Source organism: Pan paniscus, chromosome 1 (genome assembly GCF_029289425.2).
Source record: "Pan paniscus chromosome 1, NHGRI_mPanPan1-v2.0_pri, whole genome shotgun sequence".
Lineage (NCBI taxonomy): Eukaryota > Metazoa > Chordata > Mammalia > Primates > Hominidae > Pan > Pan paniscus.
The window spans coordinates 205,234,227-205,257,874 of NC_073249.2; the positions used below are offsets into that span (position 1 = coordinate 205,234,227).

The 23,648-nt window shown below is 41.3% G+C and overlaps 1 protein-coding gene across 2 annotated transcripts in view; it reads left to right on the forward strand.

Moving 5' to 3' along the window:
* The window catches only part of USP48 (ubiquitin specific peptidase 48), a 106,337-nt gene that overhangs the window by 77,703 nt on the left and 4,986 nt on the right, over nucleotides 1–23,648 (forward strand). For both annotated transcript variants that reach the window (XM_008966556.5, XM_003813953.5), the window contains exons 16-25: nucleotides 646–770; nucleotides 925–1,047; nucleotides 1,327–1,388; nucleotides 1,680–1,790; nucleotides 3,127–3,257; nucleotides 3,901–4,007; nucleotides 5,915–6,019; nucleotides 12,312–12,467; nucleotides 17,431–17,556; nucleotides 20,301–20,349. In XM_008966556.5, coding sequence (XP_008964804.2) covers nucleotides 646–770; nucleotides 925–1,047; nucleotides 1,327–1,388; nucleotides 1,680–1,790; nucleotides 3,127–3,257; nucleotides 3,901–4,007; nucleotides 5,915–6,019; nucleotides 12,312–12,467; nucleotides 17,431–17,556; nucleotides 20,301–20,349 — 1,095 coding nt within the window. The remainder of the gene's footprint in view (nucleotides 1–645; nucleotides 771–924; nucleotides 1,048–1,326; nucleotides 1,389–1,679; nucleotides 1,791–3,126; nucleotides 3,258–3,900; nucleotides 4,008–5,914; nucleotides 6,020–12,311; nucleotides 12,468–17,430; nucleotides 17,557–20,300; nucleotides 20,350–23,648) is intronic.

The following is a 23,648-nucleotide window of genomic DNA, read 5'->3' on the forward strand; positions in this document are numbered from 1 at the left end:
TGAAGGGGATCTTCAAAATAAATTGCAAATAGCAAACAAGTTGGTGCTTGACTGGAGATGGTTTTCAGATTGAACAGTAGATTGCTTTATCTTCTGTTTGAATTGATAACTTTGAATTGATAACTTAAGGCAGTGGTCTTGTGATGGCTGGACACAGCTTACAAAATATTATTTTAATGCAGTGTGATTTCAAGATTAGTCAAATGGGAGGCAATAAAGTCTGCAGGAAATGATAACCTTTGAGTGTGGGAGTAGATGTAATTTTGTTAAGCAGCACTTGCCATGGCACAGAGGTCCCAGGACTCCTGGAATCCCATTTTTGACTACTTCCTTCCTTGCAAGGAGAAAGAAAATGCACGGTTTTAGCTTTGTACGTTTGTTTTTATCTCATGATTTTTTTTTCAACCACAGACCTAGATTAAGGACATAAAATTGAGGTTAATGGCTACCTCCTTTAGAATTAAAATGAAATCGGAAATTCAGAAGTTTTTGAAAACAAGAAAAGAGAGCTAGAAATACCAAACTTTAGCAAAGCAAGAAAAGCGCACCTGTGGATTTTTCTTAAGTTTAAGAAATAGGAAATAGATAATGACTTTTTTTCAGCTGTTTTTTTTTTTTTTTCCAAATATATTTTTTTAAACTCAGGTGAGTTATGCATATCTGAAAATGAAAGAAGGCTTGTTTCTAAAGAGGCTTGGAGCAAACTGCAGCAGTACTTTCCAAAGGCTCCTGAGTTTCCAAGTTACAAAGAGTGCTGTTCACAGTGCAAGGTACTGAACGCTACTGACATCTGGGGAAATGGCATGCCACCTCCCTGGGTTGACTTCCCAGGGGAATTAACACTGTACTTCTGACGGGGGTGTAGGGAGGAGGCAGGTCATGTGCTGTCAGCAGGAGACAGTTGATTGCTTCATTCTCTTTCAGATTTTAGAAAGAGAAGGGGAAGAAAATGAAGCCTTACATAAGATGATTGCAAACGAGCAAAAGACTTCTCTCCCAAATTTGTTCCAGGATAAAAACAGACCGTGTCTCAGTAACTGGCCAGAGGTATAATGATTCCCACAAAAGAAAGAATGCATCTTTTCTTTTTAAAGCCCTTGCCAAATTCCCAGTGAGCTATTTCAGAACAACCCAGAACTTCTCATATTCTCATTTGTTTAGTTATCTAACCAGGGGATTTACTCCAGCCTGCTATTTTTTGGTAGAGGACTGTGTTTTCATTTTATTTATAAAACTTGAATAAGGACAACCAAAGTATATTATAAGGAATTTGTGTTAAGCAGGCGGTGAATTGACGGATACTGTTTTGTGATTTTTGTGTTCTAGGATACGGATGTCCTCTACATCGTGTCTCAGTTCTTTGTAGAAGAGTGGCGGAAATTTGTTAGGTAGAAACAAAATATGTTTTATTTCCTTTATTGTTATTATGATTTGGTTGACTCTGGTATTTTTTAAGATATCGTGGATTCTGTTTGTTGTACCCTTCCTTCATGGTTACTTTCACCAGCATACACTGAAAGCTTTCTTTTCTATTAAGTTAAATGAATAAGCCTAAGAAACACATTGAAATACTAATATTTTCTTAAATATATCTCTGATTTTGAAATAATTATTTTAAAATCTTCTCTTTCGTCATGCAGTAATTAGGTATATTTCTCCTCCTTGTCTCATTTGAGTAGAAAGCCTACAAGATGCAGCCCTGTGTCATCAGTTGGGAACAGTGCTCTTTTGTGTCCCCACGGGGGCCTCATGTTTACATTTGCTTCCATGACCAAAGAAGATTCTAAACTGTGAGTTCCTTCTCTTCATGTGATTTTTTTTTCTTCTTTTCTCTTTTTGATGATTAATAAAATATGTTTAGGAAATTTCTCATCTGACATAGTCTGTTTTAAGAATTTAGTCCTTTGCTGAATTGTGGGGTTTTTTTTCCCCTTTTAAAAGAGAAGAAGACTGCTTCTCCAGGAAAGACAAGAGGCTGCCCGAGGCTATTTGTCTTTTTGCTCATTCCTTGTCCCTCTTGGAGACAACACAGCCACCCTTTCTCTTCCCCTGCTGCTGGTGACCAGTGCTGAGACCTCTTTTCCAGAATCACAGAATCAACATGGTCTTGGTTATAGGTTTTGTTCTGCCATGGCCAGGCTTCAGACAATTAAAGGAGGAGGCTAGCAGGGTGGCAGAGCAAAGCCACTGCACTGGTCATCTGGAATTCTAGGGTCTTAGAACCCAAATTTTATTCCATGCTTTAAGTACTTCCAGAAGTGTTCATCTGTGAATTTCTCCCCTGATTTTACCAAAAATCGTTATATACGAGAAGGTAGAATGCTTCCAACATTGTCAGAAGATCAGGAAAAGGAAATTGGAACACATAAATAAAAATGCCCTTGGGGTTAAGCTAGAGTTTTATTATTCATAGTTCAGTACTTTAACATCGTTTAAGGGAGTTCAAAGTTTATATATTCTCTACATTTTCTCCCTCCTCTTTCTCTCCCTCCCTCTCTGCGTCCCGCCTTCCCTGTTGCTCTCTCACTCTCGCTGTGCATCTCTCTTCTCTTTCCTCCCTCCCTTTCTTCCTGTCGTTGTTATTGCAAATGTCAGACTTCCAGGAAAATACACCAGTAAGCAAATGTGTGTTACCATTCAGTTTAAAAGTTAAATGGTTCAAATATGATTAAAGGCCCCACAGTGCTTATCCTTCTGTTGCTACTTCTCTTTCTCCCACCCTTCCTCTCACACTAACCACTGTACTGAATTTAGAGTTTATCTGTCTCAGAAAGTATTCTGTAAAAAAAAAAAAAATGCACGCACATAATGTCTTGCATATTTAAAACTTTTTATATAAATGGCACCATACTGTATTTATACTTCTGCAACTAACTTATTTTACTCAGTTATGTTTTTGAGATCTAACCATGTTGATTCATGTAATTTCAGTCCATTTAGTTTTGCTGCTGTGGTAACATTCCTTTGTATGAAAAACTATTCTTTGTTGATGATACGTATCTTTTCTCTCTAATTCCTTTGGATTAAATGTTAGTGTTAATGGTTTTGATTTAGCAGACTAATGGATTATGTTAATTCTCTTAATTTCCATGTGTCTTAAGGCATGTTGTGGTTTTTTTTGCACAGTATAGCTCTCATATGGCCCAGTGAGTGGCAAGTGATACAAAAGCTCTTTGTCGTGGATCATGTAATTAAAATCACGAGAATTGAAATGGGAGATGTAAACCCTTCAGAAACACAGTATATTTCTGAGCCCAGTAAGTTTTCATATTGCTTTCGGTTTCTATAGTTAAGAGCTGACATTTTAAGAAGAAAGGGTGTGTCAGTGTTGTCTGCTTAAAGTTAAAGATCATGCGGCGGTCCCAACTCCCTAGGTGGAAACTCTCATTATAATCATCCCATTATTTGTGCGTTTATTTATGGACAGTAAATGGATTTCCTTATCATTTGCATGTAATAGAATATAATGGTTAGTAGAAAATATTATTAAGAGTTTGGGCCAGCACACTAGCTCATACCTATAATCCTAATACTTTGAGAGACTAGGGTGGAAGGATTGCTTAAGGCCAGGAGTTTCAGACCAGCCTGAGCAACATAACAAGACCTTCTCTCTACAAAATAATAAAAATGTAGCACATATCTGTAGCCTTGAGCTACTCGCTGAGAGGCTGAGTCAGGAGCATGGCTTGAGCCCAGAAGCTTGAGGCTACAGTGAGCTATGTTCATACCACTGTACCCCAGCCTGGGTGACACAGCAAAACCTTGTCTCAAAAAAAGAAAATGTTACTAAGAGTTTAATGAATATTCACTAGTAACTTTGACATATGTTTTTAGATCTTTGATTCTTTAACAATGATTCCTCAGCCACTTCTGTTTTCCCTTTTTTTTTTTCCCCCAAAGAACTCTGTCCAGAATGCAGAGAAGGCTTATTGTGTCAGCAGCAGAGGGACCTGCGTGAATACACTCAAGCCACCATCTATGTCCATAAAGTTGTGGATAATAAAAAGGTACTGGTCCCTCTTGTGGCGATGACTAGTAATGATCAAGCGTGCTCTTTGGCTTGATTTGCTGTTGTATTTGCACTGAGGGTCTGCCTAGGACTGCATTTTTGTTCCTTCAGAGCTGTTTGGCATCAGAATTGAAATTGGACAATAATTGAAAATGAACAGTTATGTGATTGTATGAGAATTTAGTTTGTTATTAATTGATGCATAGATATTTACTGAATGTCAGCTGTGTTCCAGGAATGGTCCAGGTGCTGGGGATACAGTGATAAAGAAGGCAGGTATAATACCTTCTCTCAAAATTATAGGCACCTAGTGAGGAAGATCAGGAATAAAGTATAAATTCATATGATTTCACACAGAAATGATTGTTTTGAAGGAACTTTAGCAGGGTCAAGTGGAGGTTAGTGTGAGACAGGGAGTAGACAGGAGAGGCGTCTTGGAGAAGTTGTTTTTACCCAAGCCCTCACTGTCAGGGATGCAGCCTGGGAAGTGTTTTCCAGACAAAGGAAACAAAGGTCAAAAGGATAAGCCTAATGTGCTTATGCAACAGAGTGAAAACCATTGCACCTAGAACAGTGCTGTCCAATAGAGCTTCCTGTGGTGATAGACAGGTTCTAGGTTCTGTATCTGTGCTGCGCACTGCAGTAGTCACTGGCCATGTGTGGCTGTGGAGCATTCGATGTGGCTAGCGTGACTGAGGAATTTAGTTTTAGTTGATTTAAAATTAAATAGCTACATGTGGCTAATGGCTACCCTAGTGGCTATTGCTGGTCTAGAATGAAATTTATTCCAAGAAGGGATCATGATATGGAATGAACGACCATACACTATCAGGTTTTATACATCATACCAAGGATTTGGGTTTATTCCCAGTGTAGATATAAGCCCCTGGAGAGTTTCAAGCAAGGTCATGATATGATATGATTTATAGTTTAAAAAAAATCACCCTGGCTATAGTGTTTGGAATTGCTGTGAGGGCATAACAGAAATAAGAGAGGTCAGTTAGAGCCTCTTCCATTGACCTGCAAGGATAGGTGAAATTGATTGGATATGTTTGGGAAGTGGAGGTGTTAATACTTGCTTGGATTGGATTTCCAAGCATTTTTATTATATTAGGGATGGCTCTTGGGTAGATCCTGACCCATATCTCTAGATATCTTATTAATTTATTTAATTCCATGCTTTCTGGGATTAAAGACAAAATGGAATACATTTTATTTGATGCTTGTTTCCAAACACATTTTTTAGAAGGGTAACTTATAATTATGCCCTGGAGGCCAAGGGTTCTGCTTTACAAGCTAAATAAACGAAGGCCTTCATTTCCTAATTTGCCGAGAAAATGAAGTTAATGAGTATAAATGTCTCTGTTTCTCCCTGTAAAATTTTCTTAAATCTTTTGTTCTCTGGTATAAAATATCCAATTTAGATGTAGTTTCATTATTCAGTTTAATAAGAGTATTTCATAGTGTTCTGCAAGAGAGCGCTTCTTCCATCTTTCATTTTCTCAATTCTTAAAGAGCATGTGACTCCTGCCACTTGAATAGTTTGAGAACTTGAAAAGGCTTGGCAATCAGTGTGCTCAGGAAGGTGTCAAGCACCTTCGAACTTCTGCAAAATAACATCATTGTACAAGACTGATAATAATAACTGCTCTGCAGAGACCTCTTAAATGTATGGTGAGCACATTAAATACTACAAGAATAAGTCATAGGGTAAAAAACTAACATGTTAAAAGAGCATAGAAAACCGTGAAGGCTTGATTCTTGATCCACTCTCCAGTCTATAATCCCACCATGATAAAGGTGTTCCTCGTCTTGATAAAGGTTGCCGGTCCCAGCCCCCACATCCTCCATAGCCTGCCTTCCTAGGGTCTGACCTACTTCTCTTTGTTGTCCTGGCACATTCAGGTGATGAAGGATTCGGCTCCGGAACTGAATGTGAGTAGTTCTGAAACAGAGGAGGACAAGGAAGAAGCTAAACCAGATGGAGAAAAAGATCCAGATTTTAATCAAGTATGTGTTGAAGCTGCTTTTCATTGTTATACTTTCTGCTGTTCTTATAGAGCAGCCACTCGAAGCCCCTGGCCATGTCTCTGTACCCTATATGGGATATTGGTTCTTTTTTTTCTTTTTCTTTTTTTTTTTGAGATGGAGTCTCGCACTGTTGCCTGTGCTGGAGTGCAATGGCACTATCTCAGCTCACCACAATGTCCGCCTCCTGGGTTTAAACGATTCTCCTGCCCCAGCCTCCTAAGTAGCTGGGGTTATAGGCGCCCACCACCACACCCGGCTAATTTTTTATATTTTTAGTAGAGACGGGGTTTCACTGTGTTGGCCAGGCTGGTCTCGAACTCCTGACCTCATGATCCGCCCACCGCAGCCTCCCAAAGTGCTGAGATTACAGGCAGGAGCCACTGCACCCGGCCTTTTTTTTTTTTTTTTTTTTTTTTGAGATGGATCCTAGCCTTGTCACCCAGGCTGGAGTACAGTGGCACAATCTCGGCTCGCTGCAACCTCCACCTCCCAGGTTCAAGTGATTCTCCTGCCTCAGCCTCCCAAGTAGCTGGGATTGATTACAGGCATGCGCCACCACTCCTGGCTAATTTTTTGTATCTTTAATGGAGACGGGGTTTCACCTAGGCTGGTCTTGAACTCCTGACGTCATGATCCTCCCGCCTTGGCCTTCCAAAGTGCTGGGATTATAGGCGTGAGCCACCGCATCCGGCCCATAAATTGTCTTTTGAGAACAGGAAATCGTGGGAATATGGTTGATGTAGGTGGAGATAAGTTTCAGCTTCTCAAAAAGTCAGACCCCCACATTGGAGGATATTTTGTACTTTAAACTCATGGATTTTCTACTCAAAGTTTTATTTTTAACAGATGAGATGTTTGTTTTCTTTCTTTACTACTAAAATAGTGTAGTGAAATTATGGATGGTGTTCTCCCTGAAAGAATGAAAGTGTTACAGTAGCCATCTGCAATATCTGTGACAGGGCAGAGGTATCTGGGCTTGTTGGCCTGTCTGCATGTTGATACTGTTACTTCATTTTTAACATTGATTGAGAGAGTCTGAAAAGCCGTCTTGATTTGAATGTTGGTGTGCCCAAAATAAATGTTACTTGTGGTTTCCCAACTGGTGTAAAGGGATGTCAGCATTTGTTTTCCGTGGCTTATTGGCGCTCATAAAATAACCTCAAAACACCTGTGAAGAAGCAAAATCATGCAGTTTGTGACAGTGATCAGCCACTCTTTAAGTTGTCCTTCCCAGTCTGTATTTCAGTCAGTCAACACTGGAGGGCCCTTTGCTTCAGTGCTAACCAAATCTGTACACTTGATGAGAATGCAGGTTTTCAGTTTAAAGGGGATATTTTTCTATAGTAAGTGATGCCCTTATTAAACTCTGTGTGCATATATACATCTTGTGCTCCTTGGCATAAGGAACAGGGTAAAGAAGGGCAGCAAAGTCATGTCTGCAAACGCTTGTGGAGACATATTAGTTGACTCAGTACTAATATGTCTCCACAAGCGTTTGCAGACATGACTTTGCTGCCGCCCTTTACCCTGTTGTCAACTCTGTTTTCATGTCCCCGTCTCTGTGGCGGGGACATCTCTGTGGTCTATACAAGCCATCTTTCGAGCCACATTTGTGCAAACTCGATTGTGTGCTTTTCAGTTGATATATTAAAAGTGTGTGTGTGTGTGGCCAGGCGCAGTGGCTCACGCCTGTAATTCCAGCATTTTGGAAGGCCGAGGCGGGTGGATCACTTGAGGTTAAGAGTTCGACACCAGCCTGGCCAACATAGTGAAACCCGTCTCTACTAAAAATACAAAAAAAATTAGCCGGGCGTGGTGGCGGGCACCTGTAGTCCCAGCTACTCAGGAGGCTGAGGCAGAAGAATGGCATGAACCCAGGAGGCAAAACTTGCAGTGAGCTGAGATCACGCCACTGCACTCCAGCCTGGGTGACAGAGCGAGACTCTGTCTCAAAAATAAATAAATAAATAAAAATACAAAAATTAGGCCAGGCACGGTGGCTCATGCCTGTAATTCCAGCACTTTGGGAGGCTGAGGCGGGCAGATCACGAGGTCAGGAGATTGAGACCATCCTGGCTAACACAGTGAAACCCTGTCTCTACTAAAAATACAAAAAATTAGCCGGGCGTGGTGGCGGGCACCTGTAGTCCCAGCTACTCGAGAGGCTGAGGCAGGAGAATGGCATGAACCCAGGAGGCGGAGCTTGCAGTGAGCCGTGATCTTGCCACTGCACTCCAGCCTGGGCGACAGAGCAAGACTCAGCCTCAAAAAAAAAACAAACAAAAAATTAGGTGTGGTGGTGTGGGCCTGTAATCTCAGGTACTGGGGAGGCTGAGGTATGAGAATCGCTTCAACCTGGGAGGTGGAGGTTGCAGTGAGCCGAGATTGCATCACTGCACTCCAGCTTGGGCGACAGAGCAAGACTCTGTGCATGTACATGCATTTGGGTGTATGGGTGTACATATCCATCCTGATTCAGGACTCCATTCTCTTTTGTCTGTTTGGCTGGCAGTACCGTATGTTTTAGTTATTATCACTTGGTAGTATGGCTTAATAATCAGTTGGGAATCAAATTTTTTTATTTTGAGACCAAGTATTGCTCTGTCGTCCAGGCTGGAGTGCAGTGGTGCCATCTCGGCTCACTGCAAGCTCCGCCTCCGAGGTTCAAGCCATTCTCCTGCCTCAGGCTCCCCAGTAACGGGGACTACAGGCGCCCGCCACCACGCCCAGCTAATTTTTTGTATTTTTTAGTAGAGACGGGGTTTCACCGTGATATCCAGGATGGGGGAATCAAATCTTTTATTGCCTGCTGTCACTAATTCTCTGTTCTCTGGTTAACTTTGTAAATTAGTTTGTTAAACTTGACACAATGTTCTTACTGTCTTTAGTTTGTTATTTTAAGCTTTGCTTTTCACCCTAAGAGTTATTTAGGAAAACCATCTACATTTTCAAGTCATTTAGATTTTAGAAATCTAACTTTTTTTTGGTGGTCTAGTTTTATTCATTGTGGTCATGACCACAGCAATTTTTTCAAAGTGTATGTGGAATCACTCTCCTTAGTTGTGGATGACAACAGATTTCACGTTTATAAATATGATAGAGAATGTTGGGGAACATTGCTTTTTATACTGTAATTATTTTTTATACTTTATAATTTTCTTCTGTCTTCCTTTTCCTTCTTTGGATATTGTAATACTCTAAAATGTTTTACATTTTGCTTTCTCACAAAAAATTTTTGGCTCACAAAAAATCTCAAGTGTAACCTTCCTCTTTGGAAAAGAATAGATAGTCCCTGAAAAATGTTCAGCATTTTCAAAATGTCACCCTCCTCATCACATATCTCAGTACAAAGATAGCTTCTGTAATTGCTGCTTTAAATCCCTGTAATAAAAAATGATGCATTTCTGCTTGTCCTTAGTGGAGATAAACAAATCCCCTTTCCTCTTTTCTCTAAGCTAGATCAACCCAACTCTTTTGACTTCATCTAAAAATTTAGGTTAATAATATACTCGGTATTGGGTATCACTTAGGTAATTGAAAGCCTTCTAAAACCAGTGGGCTGGGTTTGTTTGTCAGTTAAGTTGGATTTAAATTCTCCAGATTAAGAAAGAAATAATTCCAGGAAAAGCCTTTAGATCCATTTAAAATCAGAGTTATTAAAAAATCTGTCTTGCTTGATGCTCAGGGTTTTGGTTTTTGGTTGTGTTTTGTACTTCTAGAATAAAATTATATGTTGATGTAGTTATTTTTCTTTATATTCCTGATTGTAGAATTTGGGTTCAATTTGACCTTTTCTTTTCTTTCTTTTTTTTTTTTTTTTGAGACGGAGTCTTGCCCTGTTGCCCAGGCTGGAGTGCAGTGGTGCAATCTCAGCTCACTGCAAGCTCTGCCTCCCGGGTTCATGCCATTCTCCTGCCTCAGCCTCCCAAGTAGCTGGGACTACAGGCGCCCACCACCACGCCCGGCTAATTTTTTGTATTTTTAGTAGAGACAGGGTTTCACCGTGTTAGCCAGGATGGTCTCAATCTCCTGACCTTGTGATCCGCCCACCTTGGCCTCCCAAAGTGCTGGGATTACAGGCATGAGCCACCACGCCAGGCCTGACCTTTTCTTTCAACAGTCGAGACTGAGAAAAATGTTTCATCGGGTTTCTTTTTTTTTTTTTTTCTTTTTAACTCACATGTGCACTTAACTTTTTCTTGTGAATCTTAGAATCACTCAGTTGCCTATGTAGATTCAGGGCTAGAGCTAAACTATCCTCAGGCAGTGTCTCACCAGTGGTCGGCACCCTGAACAAATGCTCTTCTGTGTTTGGGTCTTGATCACCTTCTGCTTTGTAAACTGTGGAGCCCATGAGTAATGAGTATGTGGCATCTGTGTCTATAATGACCGCTAAACCACTTTGCTTATACACGGCTGACACTCAGTGACAACTGTGGAAACCAGAGCCAGGGCCTTGAGGTTACCTCATCCAGATTTAATTAAACCAGGGGAAAAGATTTTCTTAAAAATCCTGCTTCTTTTATTCCCTGGGCTGGTTAGCAGAAGAATCTCCCCTGCGCCTCTCACTCACCCCCCCCCCCATCCCCCACCGCCCCCACCGGCCACCACCACCACCTTTGGTACAAAAAGCAAAAGAATCTTGATCATTAACCTCTGATCATTAACCTCTTGATGAGGGATTTATAGGAGTACTGTAGAGGACATTTGGTCCTCATCTATTATTTTTTTCTTGACTGGTACCGCATGTATCATGCACACCCAGGGGCATCCTTTTTACAGCACCTTTAGGTAGTCATGGCCATCATGACATTTCCCCTCTAAAAATAAAGACCGTGTCCTACCTAATACTAATAATGTGCTCATAAATAAGAAAACTAACGAAAACTCCCTAATGTCCTCTAATACCCATACTCAGATATGTCTTGAACAGCTTTTTCCTCTCAAATCAGTATGTAATCAGGATATGTGTTGTTTGTATCACTTTAGACTTAGAATTTGGAACAGTTACTCTGTCTCCGCACCCGCTTTCTTTCCCTTCTTCTTCTCTTTTTGAGACAGAGTTTCGCTCTTGTTGCCCAGGCTGGAGTGCAGTGGCGCAATCTCGGCTCACCGCAGCCTCCGCCTCCCAGGTTCAAGCAGTTCTCCTGCCTTGGCCCCCTAGTAGCTGGGATTACAGGCATGAGCCACCATGCCCGGCTAATTTTGCATTTTTAGTAGAGACGGGGGTTTCTCCATTTTAGTCAGGCTGGTCTCGAACTCCTGACCTCAGGTGATCTGCCCACCTCGGCCTCCCAGAGTGTTGGGATTACAGGCGTGAGCCACCATGCCAGGCTCTTTGCCTTCTTGACATTGAACTTGGACCAGTTTGATTTCTTTTAGATTGTTCCATGTTCTGTATTTGGCTGATTGCTTCTTTATGTTACTTATTTTAATTTATTTATATATCCCCTGTATTCCAATTTCTGTAAATTGAAAGGTGGGCGTAAATGTTTGATTACATTCCGGTATAACATTTTTGCAAGAATATTTTATGAGTGAGTCTGTATATTTTGCCATTATGACAAGTGGTAAAGTCTTGTTTTTAGTCAAACTAAGTTTGATTTTTTTTTATTAATGTTCCATATTTTATTTTTAAATTCACAACAGTTTATACTTAGTTTCCATGTCATTCTCAAGAAGAGAAGAAAATGTTTAAAATTCAGGTTGTTCATGAACTAAGTTTTGTAATCCTGAAGATTTTCAGTTTATTATGTTTTTCTGATGTAAGGTCTTTTTTATAAAAGAGACAGAGTCTCACTCTGTCAGCAGACTGGAGTCCAGTGGTGCGATTGTAGCTCACTGCAGCCTGGAACCACTGGGCTCAAATGATCCTCCTGCCTCAGCCTCCAAGTAGCTGGGACTACAGGCTCATGCCACCATGCCTGGCTAATTTTTGGTTGAGATGGGTCTTAATATGTTGCCTAGGCTGGTCTTGAACTCCTGGGATTATAGGTGTGAGCCCCCTCAGCAAACCTTAAATGTCTCTTGTAACAAACATTTAAACTGCTTGCATGCACTTAGAGGTGTGTATTACTCATTATTTTCTTTTATCAATTTTATGTGAGCCTGCTAAGAAAGTCTCGTTAGTTTCTACTCATTGTTTACATTGAATTTCAAATAGTTAAGGGACCAATAAGGAAACAGCTTTTGTTTACCTGAAAAACTTCATGAGCAAGGATCACATTGTGGTTAATTTCAGTGCTTTCTTCATTTCCAATCTTCATTATAGAGCAATGGTGGAACAAAGCGGCAAAAGATATCCCATCAAAATTATATAGCCTATCAAAAGCAAGTTATTCGCCGAAGTATGCGACATAGAAAAGTTCGTGGTGAGAAAGCACTTCTCGTTTCTGCTAATCAGACGTTAAAAGAATTGAAAATTCAGGTGAGGGAAACATTTGTTCAAGTTTGCTCTGGACTTAAAAGGGCCTTTATGAATTCCTGCTTTCCACCTGTATTTACATATATGTATGTATCTGTGTTTTTTTCCAAAAGACTTAAAGTTTTCAAAATAGCCAAAAATCTTTTTGTGAAGATGAAAGTGAATTTTGGGTTCTGGAAACTTGGGCTGGTTCTGCAATAGCTTTCCAATAATGAGAAACGCTGGGAACCACTTAATTTGTCACATGTCGAGGTTGTGCCAGGATAACTGTTCTCTCACTTTATTGTGCTGTATGCTTTTCTTTGACCACTTAATAGGTATTGGAGGCTGTTACCAGGAACTGCTGTGAAATTTAATGGGAGATAAAAGGCAGCTTATTATTAGCGATTAGTGATTGCTTATTCACTAGGCTGTCACAGTATTTTTGGTGGCAGATAAATCTATTTGATAGATAGAGGGTTTTTTTTTTTTTTTGGTGAGACAGAGCCTCACTCTGTCACCCAGGCTGGAGTGCAGTGGTGCCATCTTGGCTCACTGCAACCTCCGCCTACCGGGTTCAAGCAGTTCTCTGCCTCAGCCTCCTGAGTAGCTGGGATTACAGGTGCGTGCCACCACACCCAGCTAATTTTTGTATTTTTAGTAGAGACGGTTTCACCATCTTGGCCAGGCTGGTCTTGAACTCCTTACCTCGTTTTCCACCCGCCTCAGCCTCCCAAAGTGCTGAGATTACAGGCGTGAGCCACCGCGCCCGGCCTTGATAGAGTTTTAAAATTATCTTTACCTTTCTTTATACAGTGATGTTTTCCAAATTGTTATATAGATTTATTTTAGATATGTCCTCTCCATCCCCCTCAAAGCATGCATTGCTTTACAAATCAGTTCCACGGCTGTAGTGCAGGCATTATGAAATGGTTTCATGATACTGTTATTTCTTGGTATCAATACTGAAGTACTATAAATAAGCATTCCAGTGGTAAATCTCAAACCCTAGGCAGAAGGAACTGATAAATTCAAGATGTCCATAAAAAATTCTGGCCCCTAATCTGTTTCAGTCACTGATAGATATCCAAAAAGTTGACCAAAGTTCCTCCTTTGCTACTTTTATGTGGCATAGTTTACTGGTTACACATTTTTCTTGTTGCTGATATTTATCATTGTAATTGACGCAAAAGTACAGGCCTTCCTTTGAGGGTGTTATGTATTCCAGATTGTCCTGACAACAGTATTTCCCTTGGTTGAACCCATGGCTCTGAAAATAAGTGTGTTGGCATAATATCTTTACTCTGTTATTGTACCTTTTCTATCTAAGAAACCTTGTTTCTATCACTGGCTTTCTGCCTGTCATTGGGAAACCTCGAACATTCAAAACCTTTAAATTACAGAAAGAGCCCCTGTGCATAAAGACATTTTTTAAAGCCTGTGCTGCTTTTATTATGGACTACAATTTTTGAAGAATAAACCAGAAGTCAGCAGAAATAACCCTTCCATCTGAGAGCATGTACCTGCCCGAATGAGCTGCTAGAAGATGGCAGCTGTTCACACAGCCCCCAGAGGTGCTCTTCCTGAATGGCTCTCTCATCTCCCACTCTTGCTTCAGGGACCACTGCGGGCCAAACAGAGTCAAAGAAAAGGCAGTAGAAGGTCTTTCCCCTCACTACATAGCGGTGGGAGCTTGTGAAGCTTCAACTAGATGTGAGCCTATTTGCCTGGCAGTGTGGATAGCATCAGAGTTTGTAAGGTTTGCTTGAAACATTACAAAGCTTGCTGTGTCTAATCAGTAATTCATCCACCTTTGATCCCATGAGGTTAATGAAGTACAATTTGTTCATCTCCTTTCTCAAAAGATGTGCAGTGTTTAGTTGTATTATTTCATTTTCCCAAAGATAGATCTTTAGTGGGTGGGTGGTATTGCCTGCCTGAGAAAGTAGAATATTTTGGCACAGAAGTGAAATGGCTGGCAGCTGAGGCGATCTCTTCTGTATTTTCTTTTTTCAGCCCCACACAGCATCGCAAGCAGAGGAGAGCCACTCCCTGATAGCAACAGGGTTTTCATGGTTCCTGTTAAGCTCCATAGACCAGGAGTGCCACATCTACTTGTTAAGCAGACCTCTATCATGTTCTTTATACTGAAGCATTCTCCTAGCACTTAGAGTTTAAGGATTATTTTACCGTAGGCCTCCCTGCCTTGGTTGGCCTGTTCCATCCTCTCTCTAGAAGCATGTGTTCATCTTTCATATTGACCCTTCTGTGAAACCTGTCTTGGCCCCTTTCATGGAACTGACTGTCCCCCTGTGCTCGCTAGATCCTGCACATACCTTCTGCTACCATCCTCACAACTTTGTTTTGACCTCACTCCTGGAAACCCCTCTAGGGCGGGATTATTCACTTTTATATTGTCAACACCTAGAACAGTACTTGACACACGGTAGCTTCTTATTAAATGCTTCATTAGTTGATGACAGCATCTCAATGTCCTTGTCCGTTCTCAGAATATAATGTGTGAACGTCAGCCCCTTAGTTGTGGCACTTGTGTCTAGAGGTATTTGCTATTTGTCCAGTTTCATAGGGTAGTACAAAAACACTTAGCATTTAGGGGTATGAACAAGCATTTTTACAGTCCAGCAGCTGTGACATTATCCATGTTAAGTTAGCATCACACACATCCACCGTAGCTCTGCTCGATCTTCATGGTTCCGGAACATTTGCTGGTGTAGGGCTGGATATGTCTCTGCTTGATGTTTGCATGCTGAGCTGGCTTGGATAGAACTGTCCTGTCAGTACTCCTGCTTATTGCTTCATGAAGACCATTGATGATGCCAGTGCACTTTTCATTGCTAGCCACAGATCTCTGGCTAGTCCATCCCTGCCTGCTTTTCAGGCGCTGATGTTCTTTTGAAAAATCCAGGTAAGATTCTGTCCCAGCAGTTAGGAAGGAGGCCAGTGCTGTTATCCTTGTTCTTATTTGTCTTTGATGCGATTATTAAAATCACTTTTCTGGTCCCCATCACACTGGCCTGTCAAGCTCTTGGGCCCTGTTACACACACAGTTCAAGGTTGATTTGTGAGGCTCGTTTTGTCTTTCCACATCCAAAGAATAGAGTGCAGGAAAGGGCAGAATGGTTTTCCCATGACATCATGGGTGTTGGTGTAATATAAGATACATGTAATAGCATGCATTTTATGGGTAAGTTAAAAAGCATACTAATATGAATATTCTTGAACTTGTCTACCGAGTTAAGAATTAAAACAGTGTCATTGAAGGTTACCTGTGTTTGCCTGTCTGAGCCCAACTTCTTCTTGCCCTCCAGAGGTAAACATGACCCAGAAATGATAAAATTTAAAAAACAAACCTTTCTGAATTTGTAAAAACATTTAAATATTATGTATACCAGTATTTTGGAATGTATGTATGATTTATTTTTGAGACAGTGTCTTGCTCTTTCGCCCAGACTGGAGTGCAGTGGCGCAATCTCGGCTTACTGCAACTTCTGCTTCCTGGGTTCAAGTGATTCTCCTCCCTCAGCCTCCCAAGTAGCTAAGATCACAGGCGCATGGCACTATTCCCAGCTAAATTTTTGTATTTTTAGTAGAGATAGGGTTTTGCCATGATGGCCAGGCTGGTCTCGAACTCCTGACCTCAGGTGATCCACCTGCCTCAGCCTCTCAAAGTGCTGGTATTACAAGCATGAGCCACCGCACTCATCTGGAAAGTATTTATTTATTTATTTATTTATTTTTTTTTGGAGATGGGAGTTTCGCTCTTGTTGTATAGGCTGGAGTGCAATGGCGTGGTCTCAGCTCACCACAACCTCCATCTCCTGGGTTCAAGCAATTCTCTGGCCTCAGCCTCCCGAGTAGCTGAGATTACAGGCATGTGCCACCACACTCAGCTAATTTTGTATTTTTAGTGGAGACAGGGTTTCACCATGTTGGTCAGGCTGGTCTCGAACTCCTGACGTGAGGTGATCCGTCCACCTCGGCCTCCCCAAGGTGTTGGGATTACAGGCGAGAGCCACTGCACCCGGCTGTATTTAATTTTTAACACTTGGCCAGAACTGGGGTGGGGCATATGGTCCCTACCCTTCAGAAATTCATATTTTGCTTCCTAGAGACAAAACTCAGTCTAAGAATATGTGACAGTTCCAAAGGCTGAATTACATACCCCAGGCCATTTGCTAAAGGAATAAGAACAAAAGAGAGAATTTAAAGATGGTTTTAAGAAAGAATTTTGGGCCAGATGCAGTGGCTCATGCCTGTAATCTCTGCACTTCGGGAGGCTAAGCTGGGAGGATTGCTTGAGTCTAAGAGTTCGAGACCAGCCTGGGCAACATAGCAAGACCTCATGTCTACAAAAATAAAAAATAAAAAATCAGCCAGACATGGTAGCACACATCTGTAGTCTCAGCCACTCAGAAGCCTTAGGTGGGAGGATCCCTTGAGCCTGGGAGTTCAAGGCTGCAATGAGCCATGATCGCGCCACTGCACTCCAGCCTGGGTGACAGAGTGAGACCCTGTCTCAACAACAACAACAACAAAAAAAAAAGAAAAAGAAAAGAAAGAATTTGGACTTGACTTTTTGATGAAAGGATATGGGGCCTGGGAAAGATGAGGTGACAGTGATGACCTTGCCCAAGCCTCAGAGTAGCCATCAGCCCAGCCCCACTTTTTACTCATTTTATTTCCCCACACCTCCATCCTTGGGAAGCTGGTAAGGTAAGGAACAAACGCATCTATATGTGTAATTGTTTCCTAATACTCTACCAGACCTCTTAAGGATGTTTCCGGATATATAGGGACGATAGCCTCAGTAGGAGTATAACAAGTAGGCTGACTGTAAGCAATAGTGGTTTTGTACTCTGAAGCCTTTTTTTTTTTTTTTTAAGAATCCATGCATAATTTATTTAAATAGGGTATAAGTCTTAGTATTTTGCATTATACGGACTTTGTCTCTTTTATATTGGCACAGATCATGCATGCATTTTCAGTTGCTCCTTTTGACCAGAATTTGTCAATTGATGGAAAGATTTTAAGTGATGACTGTGCCACCTTAGGCACCCTTGGCGTCATTCCTGAATCTGTCATTTTATTGAAGGTAAGTAAACAGCTCCTTAGCTGAAGAACTCAAGGTTTTACATGTTACATAACTATGTGTAAACTGTGTGAAATGGTGGTTAAAGGATGCCTTGGGTCTTTAGCAGAGGGTAGTGATAAATGACTGCTGTGGGTTTTTGCAGCTCAGCCCAGCTCTGGCTGAGCCCCAGGAGACTTAGAGGAGGTCAGGACATCATCATATCTTGTTCTTGTGTGTTATAGTAGGTGATGTTACGCCACAGCATCAGCAACTGCTGGTACCCTGAGAAGGTGAAAGTGAAGGCTTTCCTTGGCCTTTCCTGGATCACCTAGATCAGTTTCTATGCCTTTGTGGGATCAGGGTACATCATTACTTTCCTGTTCCCTGGTAGGGCAGGGCAGTGGTATAAATCCCACTCACCCAACTGCTAAGCTCCACGCCTGATTTTTCCCGTTTGATTTTCTGTCACAAGGGCCCCCATTATTCTCCAGATACAGATCTAGTTTTCATTCCCCTCAGACTGGGAGGAAGGGAGTGATATTGGGTTGTGGCCCTCTGAGCACTGAGGATTGACTGTCATTCCAAAGGGGCAAGCTGAGTGATCTGGTCTCAGGTCACAAAGTTTCTGTGGTGTCCCCTCCCCAATGCCCTCCAACCCCCCGCCCCCCGCTTTTTTTTTTTTTTTTTCCTTTTTTTGGACTAGATGGATCTGTTCTTAAAACCACACTAATGATACTGATGTCTGCAACTTAATTTGAAATGCTGCCCCCACAAAAAAAAAAAGCAAAAAATGGGTAGAAGATAGACTTGTGACCAATGCAAATAGTAACTTATTTTATACTTTAAAATCTATCTCTGCTGAGATTTTCATAGTTTTTCTTAGTTAAAAGTAGATTCAGCCTCCTCTGTAACCTTTTCCCTAACTTCCGGTTCAGCAGAATTACTTAACCATACATCATAGTATTAAAGTATCTCCTCTTTTCCTTTTGGTTCAAAAGTACTAGCCAGCCAAGCTAGGAAACAAGGGTAAAACACAAGGTTCTGTCACAACAGTCAAAATACACGACTTAATGGGATTCTGTCCAAGGCATGGAAATTGGTTTTGGATTTAGTAGATGTAGAAAGTAGGGGCTGCTTCTTCTTTTTTTTTTTTTTTTTTTTTGAGATGGAGTCTCGCTGTGTTGCCCAGGCTGGAGTGCAGTGGCACAATCTCGGCTCACTGCAACCTCCACCTCCCAGATTCAAGCAGTTCTCTTGCCGCGGCCTCCCGAGTATCTGGGATTACAGGCGTGTGCCACCACACCCGACCAATTTTTTGTATTTTTAGTAGAGACAGGGTTTCACCGTGTTGGCCAAGCTGGTCTCAAACTCCTGACCTCAGGTGATCTGCCCGCCTCACCTCCCAAAGTGCTGGGATTACAGGTGTGAGCCACTGCGCCAGGCCTCAGTGACTTTTCTTTGACAGTGTCTTAGAAGCCCCTACTTTCACTGGGCGCAGTGGCTCACCCCTGTAATCCTAACACTTTGGGAGGTTGAGGTGGGTGGATCACGAGGTCAGGAGTTCAAGACCAGCGTGGCCAGCATGGTGAAACCCCATCTCTACTAAATATACAAGAAAATTGGCCAAGCGTGGTGGTGGGCACCTGTGATCCCAGCTACTCGGGAGGCTGAGACAGGAGAATGGCGTGAACTCGGGAGGTGGAAGTTGCAGTGAGCCGAGATTGCGCCACTGCACTCCAGCCTGGGCAACAGAGGGAGACTCTGTCTCAAAAAGAAAGAAAGAAAAGTCATTGAACCAGCCTCATTTGCCCAATTCTACCCTCCCTAAGGGCCTAACTTAGTCGCTTCCCATTGCCTCTTTTGTTTCTTCTTGGCCAAAAGAATCCCTACTGTGCCGAATACCACCACATCATGTGGTAGAATCATTGTTCAGGTTTTTTATTTTGAACTGTGAAATGTATGCTTTTCAAACCTTGGAGCCCCCGTTCTGGTGTGATAAAGTTAGGCCCTGGAATGATGAGGCAGACCCATATCTACCCCATCCATGCACACACACCCCTCATCCCACCACCTAACCCCTCCCTCTGTTTAACATTCTGCATTTCCTGGAAGTATAGGTTCTGTGAAATGGTTTTGAAAACACATTGAGTTGCTAGATCCTAATGATCCTGTCTAAAGTCCTAAAACAGCCTGTATTGTTGAACGGTTTGTACTTCACATGGGCAGCTAGAGTCTGTACTGGTCATTGGCTTCATTATCCTTGCAGCTAACCTTATCATAAGCTCAGACATCATAAGCTTCCTCCTAAAAAGGAAATGGGTATCTTGTTCTTGCTGGTGAAGTGGGACAAAAGTATAATTTTAACCTAATTGGTATTCTGAGAGGACCAGTATAACTTTTTATTTGTACCCCTCACTGCCACTACGAGTATCTTAGTTCACATTGGTTTAATCAGTCTTTAGTAACCCCAGGGTGTCTAAACATTTCCATGTCTAAAGGTGTCTTTAAGAATGGGAAAATAGTCCCCCCTGCCTTTCCTCTTCACACACACAGTATACCATTTCTGCAGTGTTGACTCTAGACCCATAGCCAGCAGGGCATCTGCTGTTAAACCTGGACACTGCTGGCTGTGGCTGAAACTGAGTTATCTACTGGACAGTGTGTTTGTGTCTTATAGCAATATCAGTAGTTGAATCATGGGCCATACTTCAAATTTCAGACTCCCTCTCCCTTGTGGTTTTGAATTGTCTTCATTTGTTTTCTAGGCTGATGAACCAATTGCAGATTATGCTGCAATGGATGATGTCATGCAAGGTAAAGATGAATTTGTTTTAGGAATCTGCTGATTAGGTTTTAGACCGAGGTGGGATTTTAGATAATGAAGCTTTAGTGTACAATGCTTTTACTTTGAACCTTGAAAAAAGCTTCCACATATTGTTACAGTAGAATACATTGTCTTAAAAGATCATAGAAAGGAGGGAAAGATATCTACAAAAACTTGGAAAGCTAACCTGAGGAAACTGAAATAAATGTGAGCTCTGCCTGTGGAGGAGGTCAACAAGAAGCAAAACTAAGTCAGATTGCAGTGCCCCAGACAGGCACACACAAATTAGAGGCCTAGGTACCTCTGAAGGTGGGAATGAATTGTGAGCCTAAAAACAAGATAACATGATACTTGTTTGGAAAACTGTATAAGAAGCAGTTAGACAACTCTCTACCTTTCACATCCTTGTCACTTCCCCATCTCCACCTGGACCTCAGATGGGCACCTAGAATTACGTGTTTCCACACTTGGAAAAATTAAACTAGAAAGGTGGGAACGAAGCCTATACCAAATAGGAGACCATCTCTTAGCCCTTTGCTCAAATTCGGGCAGCCCATTACTTACCCTCCCCCAGGTGGGAAGGGATTTCTCTCCAGGGAAACTAGTCAAGAAAATAACCAGTGGATGTAAAAAGTCTGGTTCTGTATGATCAAGTGAGATTTCTCCCAGGGATGCAAGGATGGTTCAACATATGCAAACCAATACATCACATCAGCAGAATGAAGGACAAAAATCATATGATCATCTTAATAGACAAAGAAAAAGCATTTGATAAAATTCAACATCCCTTCGTGGTAAAAACTCTCAAAAAATTAAGTACAGAAGGAACATACCTCAATATAATAAAGGCCATATGTGAGAAACCCACAGCTGACATCATACCTAATGGCGAAAAGCTTAAAGCCTTTCCTCTAAGAACTGGAATAGACAAGGACGGCCATTTTCACCACTCTTACTCAACATAGTATTGGAAGTCCTAGCAAGAGCAATTAGGCAAGATAAATAAGTAAAAAGCATGCAAAATTGGAAAAGAGGAAGTCAAATGGTCCCTCTTTGCAGATGACATGCTTTTTTTTTAGAGTCTCTGTTGCCCAGACTGGAGTGCAGTGGCACCATCTCAGCTCACTGCAGCCACCACTCCTGGGTTCAAGCAATTCTTGTGCCTCAGACTCCTGAGTAGCTGGGACTACAGGCATGTGCCATGACACCCAGCTAATTTTTGTATTTTTACTAGAGATGAGGATTTCCCATATTGGCCAGGCTGGTCCCGAACTCCTGGCCCCCTGTGATCTGGCCACCTGGGCCTCCCAAAATGCTAGGATTACAGGCATGAGCCACCATGCCAGGCTGACATGATCTTATATATGTAGAAAAACCTAAAGATGCCACCAAAACACTCTTAAACAACTGATAAACATTCAGTAAAATTGCAGGATACAAAAATCAGTGTACAAAGTGAGTTTCTGTAGTGTAGTGATTATCATGTTCACCTAACAAAAATCAACATACAAAAATTAGCAGCATTACTATACACCAATAAGAACTAGCTGAAAAAGAAATCAAGAAAGCGGCTGGGCGCAGTGGCTCATGCCTGTAATCCCAGCACTTTGGGAGGGTGAGGCAAGTGGAGCAGTTGAAGTCAGGAGTTTGTGACCAGCCTGGCCAACATGGCGAAACCCCATCTCTACTAAAATTACAAAAATTAACCAGGCATAGTAGCGCATGCCTGTAATCCCACTTACTAGGGAGGCTGAGGCAGGAGAATTGCTTGAACCCAGTGGATGCAGTGAGCCAAGATCGCAGCACTGCACTCTCTAGCCTGGATGACAGACTCCATCTCAAAAAAAAAAAGAAAAGAAAGCAATTCCAATAATAATAGCTACAAAAAAAAAATAAGATTAAATACTTAGGAATAAATTTAACCAAGAAGGTGAAAGACCTCTACAAGGAAAACTACAAAACACTAATGTAAGAAATTGAAAGACGCAAACAAATGGAAAGACATCCTGTGCTCATGGATCAGAAGAATTAATATTGTTAAAATGACCATATTACCCAAAATAACCTGCAGATTAAATGCAATTCCTATCAAAATACCAATGACATTCCTCACAGAAATAGAAAAACACAATCCTAAAATTCATATGGAACCACAAAAGACCCTGAATAGCCAAATCAATCCTCAGCAAAAAGAACAAAGCTGGAGGCATCATGCTACCTGGTTTCAAAATATACTACAAAGCTATGGTAACCTAAACAGCATGGTATTGGTATAAAACATAGGACAATGGAACAGAATAAAGAGCCCAAAAATAAATTCACGTATTTACAGCCAACTAATTTATGACAAAGGCACCAAGAACATACACTGGGGAAAGGGCACCCTCTTCACTAGATTTTGCTGGGAAAACTGGATATCGATATGCAGAAAAATGAGACTAGACCTCTGTCTCTCACTATATATTAAAATCAACTCAAAATGGATTAAAGACTTAAATGTAAGACTTGAAACTATGAAATTGCTAGAATTCAATATGGGGGAAATGCTGTCAAACATTGGTCTAGACAGAGATTTTAGCTGAGACCTCAAAGCACAGGGAACAAAACCAAAAATAACCAAATGGACTATATTAAACTAAAAAGCTTCTGCACAGCAAAGGAAATAATCTGCGAGTTGAAGAGACAACCTGTAGAATGGGAGAAAATATAATCTCATTAAACAGTAGGCAACGGACCTGAACAGACATTTCTCAAAAGAAGACAAACATGGCCAATAGGTGTATGAAAGATGCTCAGCATCACTAATCATCAGGGAAATGCAAATCAAAATCACAGTGAGATACCATCTTATCAGTTAGCATGGCTATTATCAAAAAGACAATAACATGTAACTAGGATGCAGAGAAAAGGGAACTCTTATACGGACTTTTGGTGGGAATGTAAATTAGTACAGCCATTATGGAAAACAGTATGGAAGTTTCTCAGAAAACTAAAAATATAACTACCATATGATCCAGCAATCCCACTAGTGGTATTTATCCAAAGGAAAAGAAATCAGTGTATCGAAAGGATATTTGCACTCTCATGTTTATTGCAGCACTGTTCACAACAGCCAAGGTATGGAATCAACCTACATGTCCATCAGTAGATGCCTTGATATGTTATATTTATATGTAGACATACAATGGGATACTATTATTCAGCCATTAAAAAAATGAAATCCTGTCATTTGCAGCAACATGAGTGGAACTGGAGGACATTATGTTAAGTGAAATAAGCCAGGCTCAGA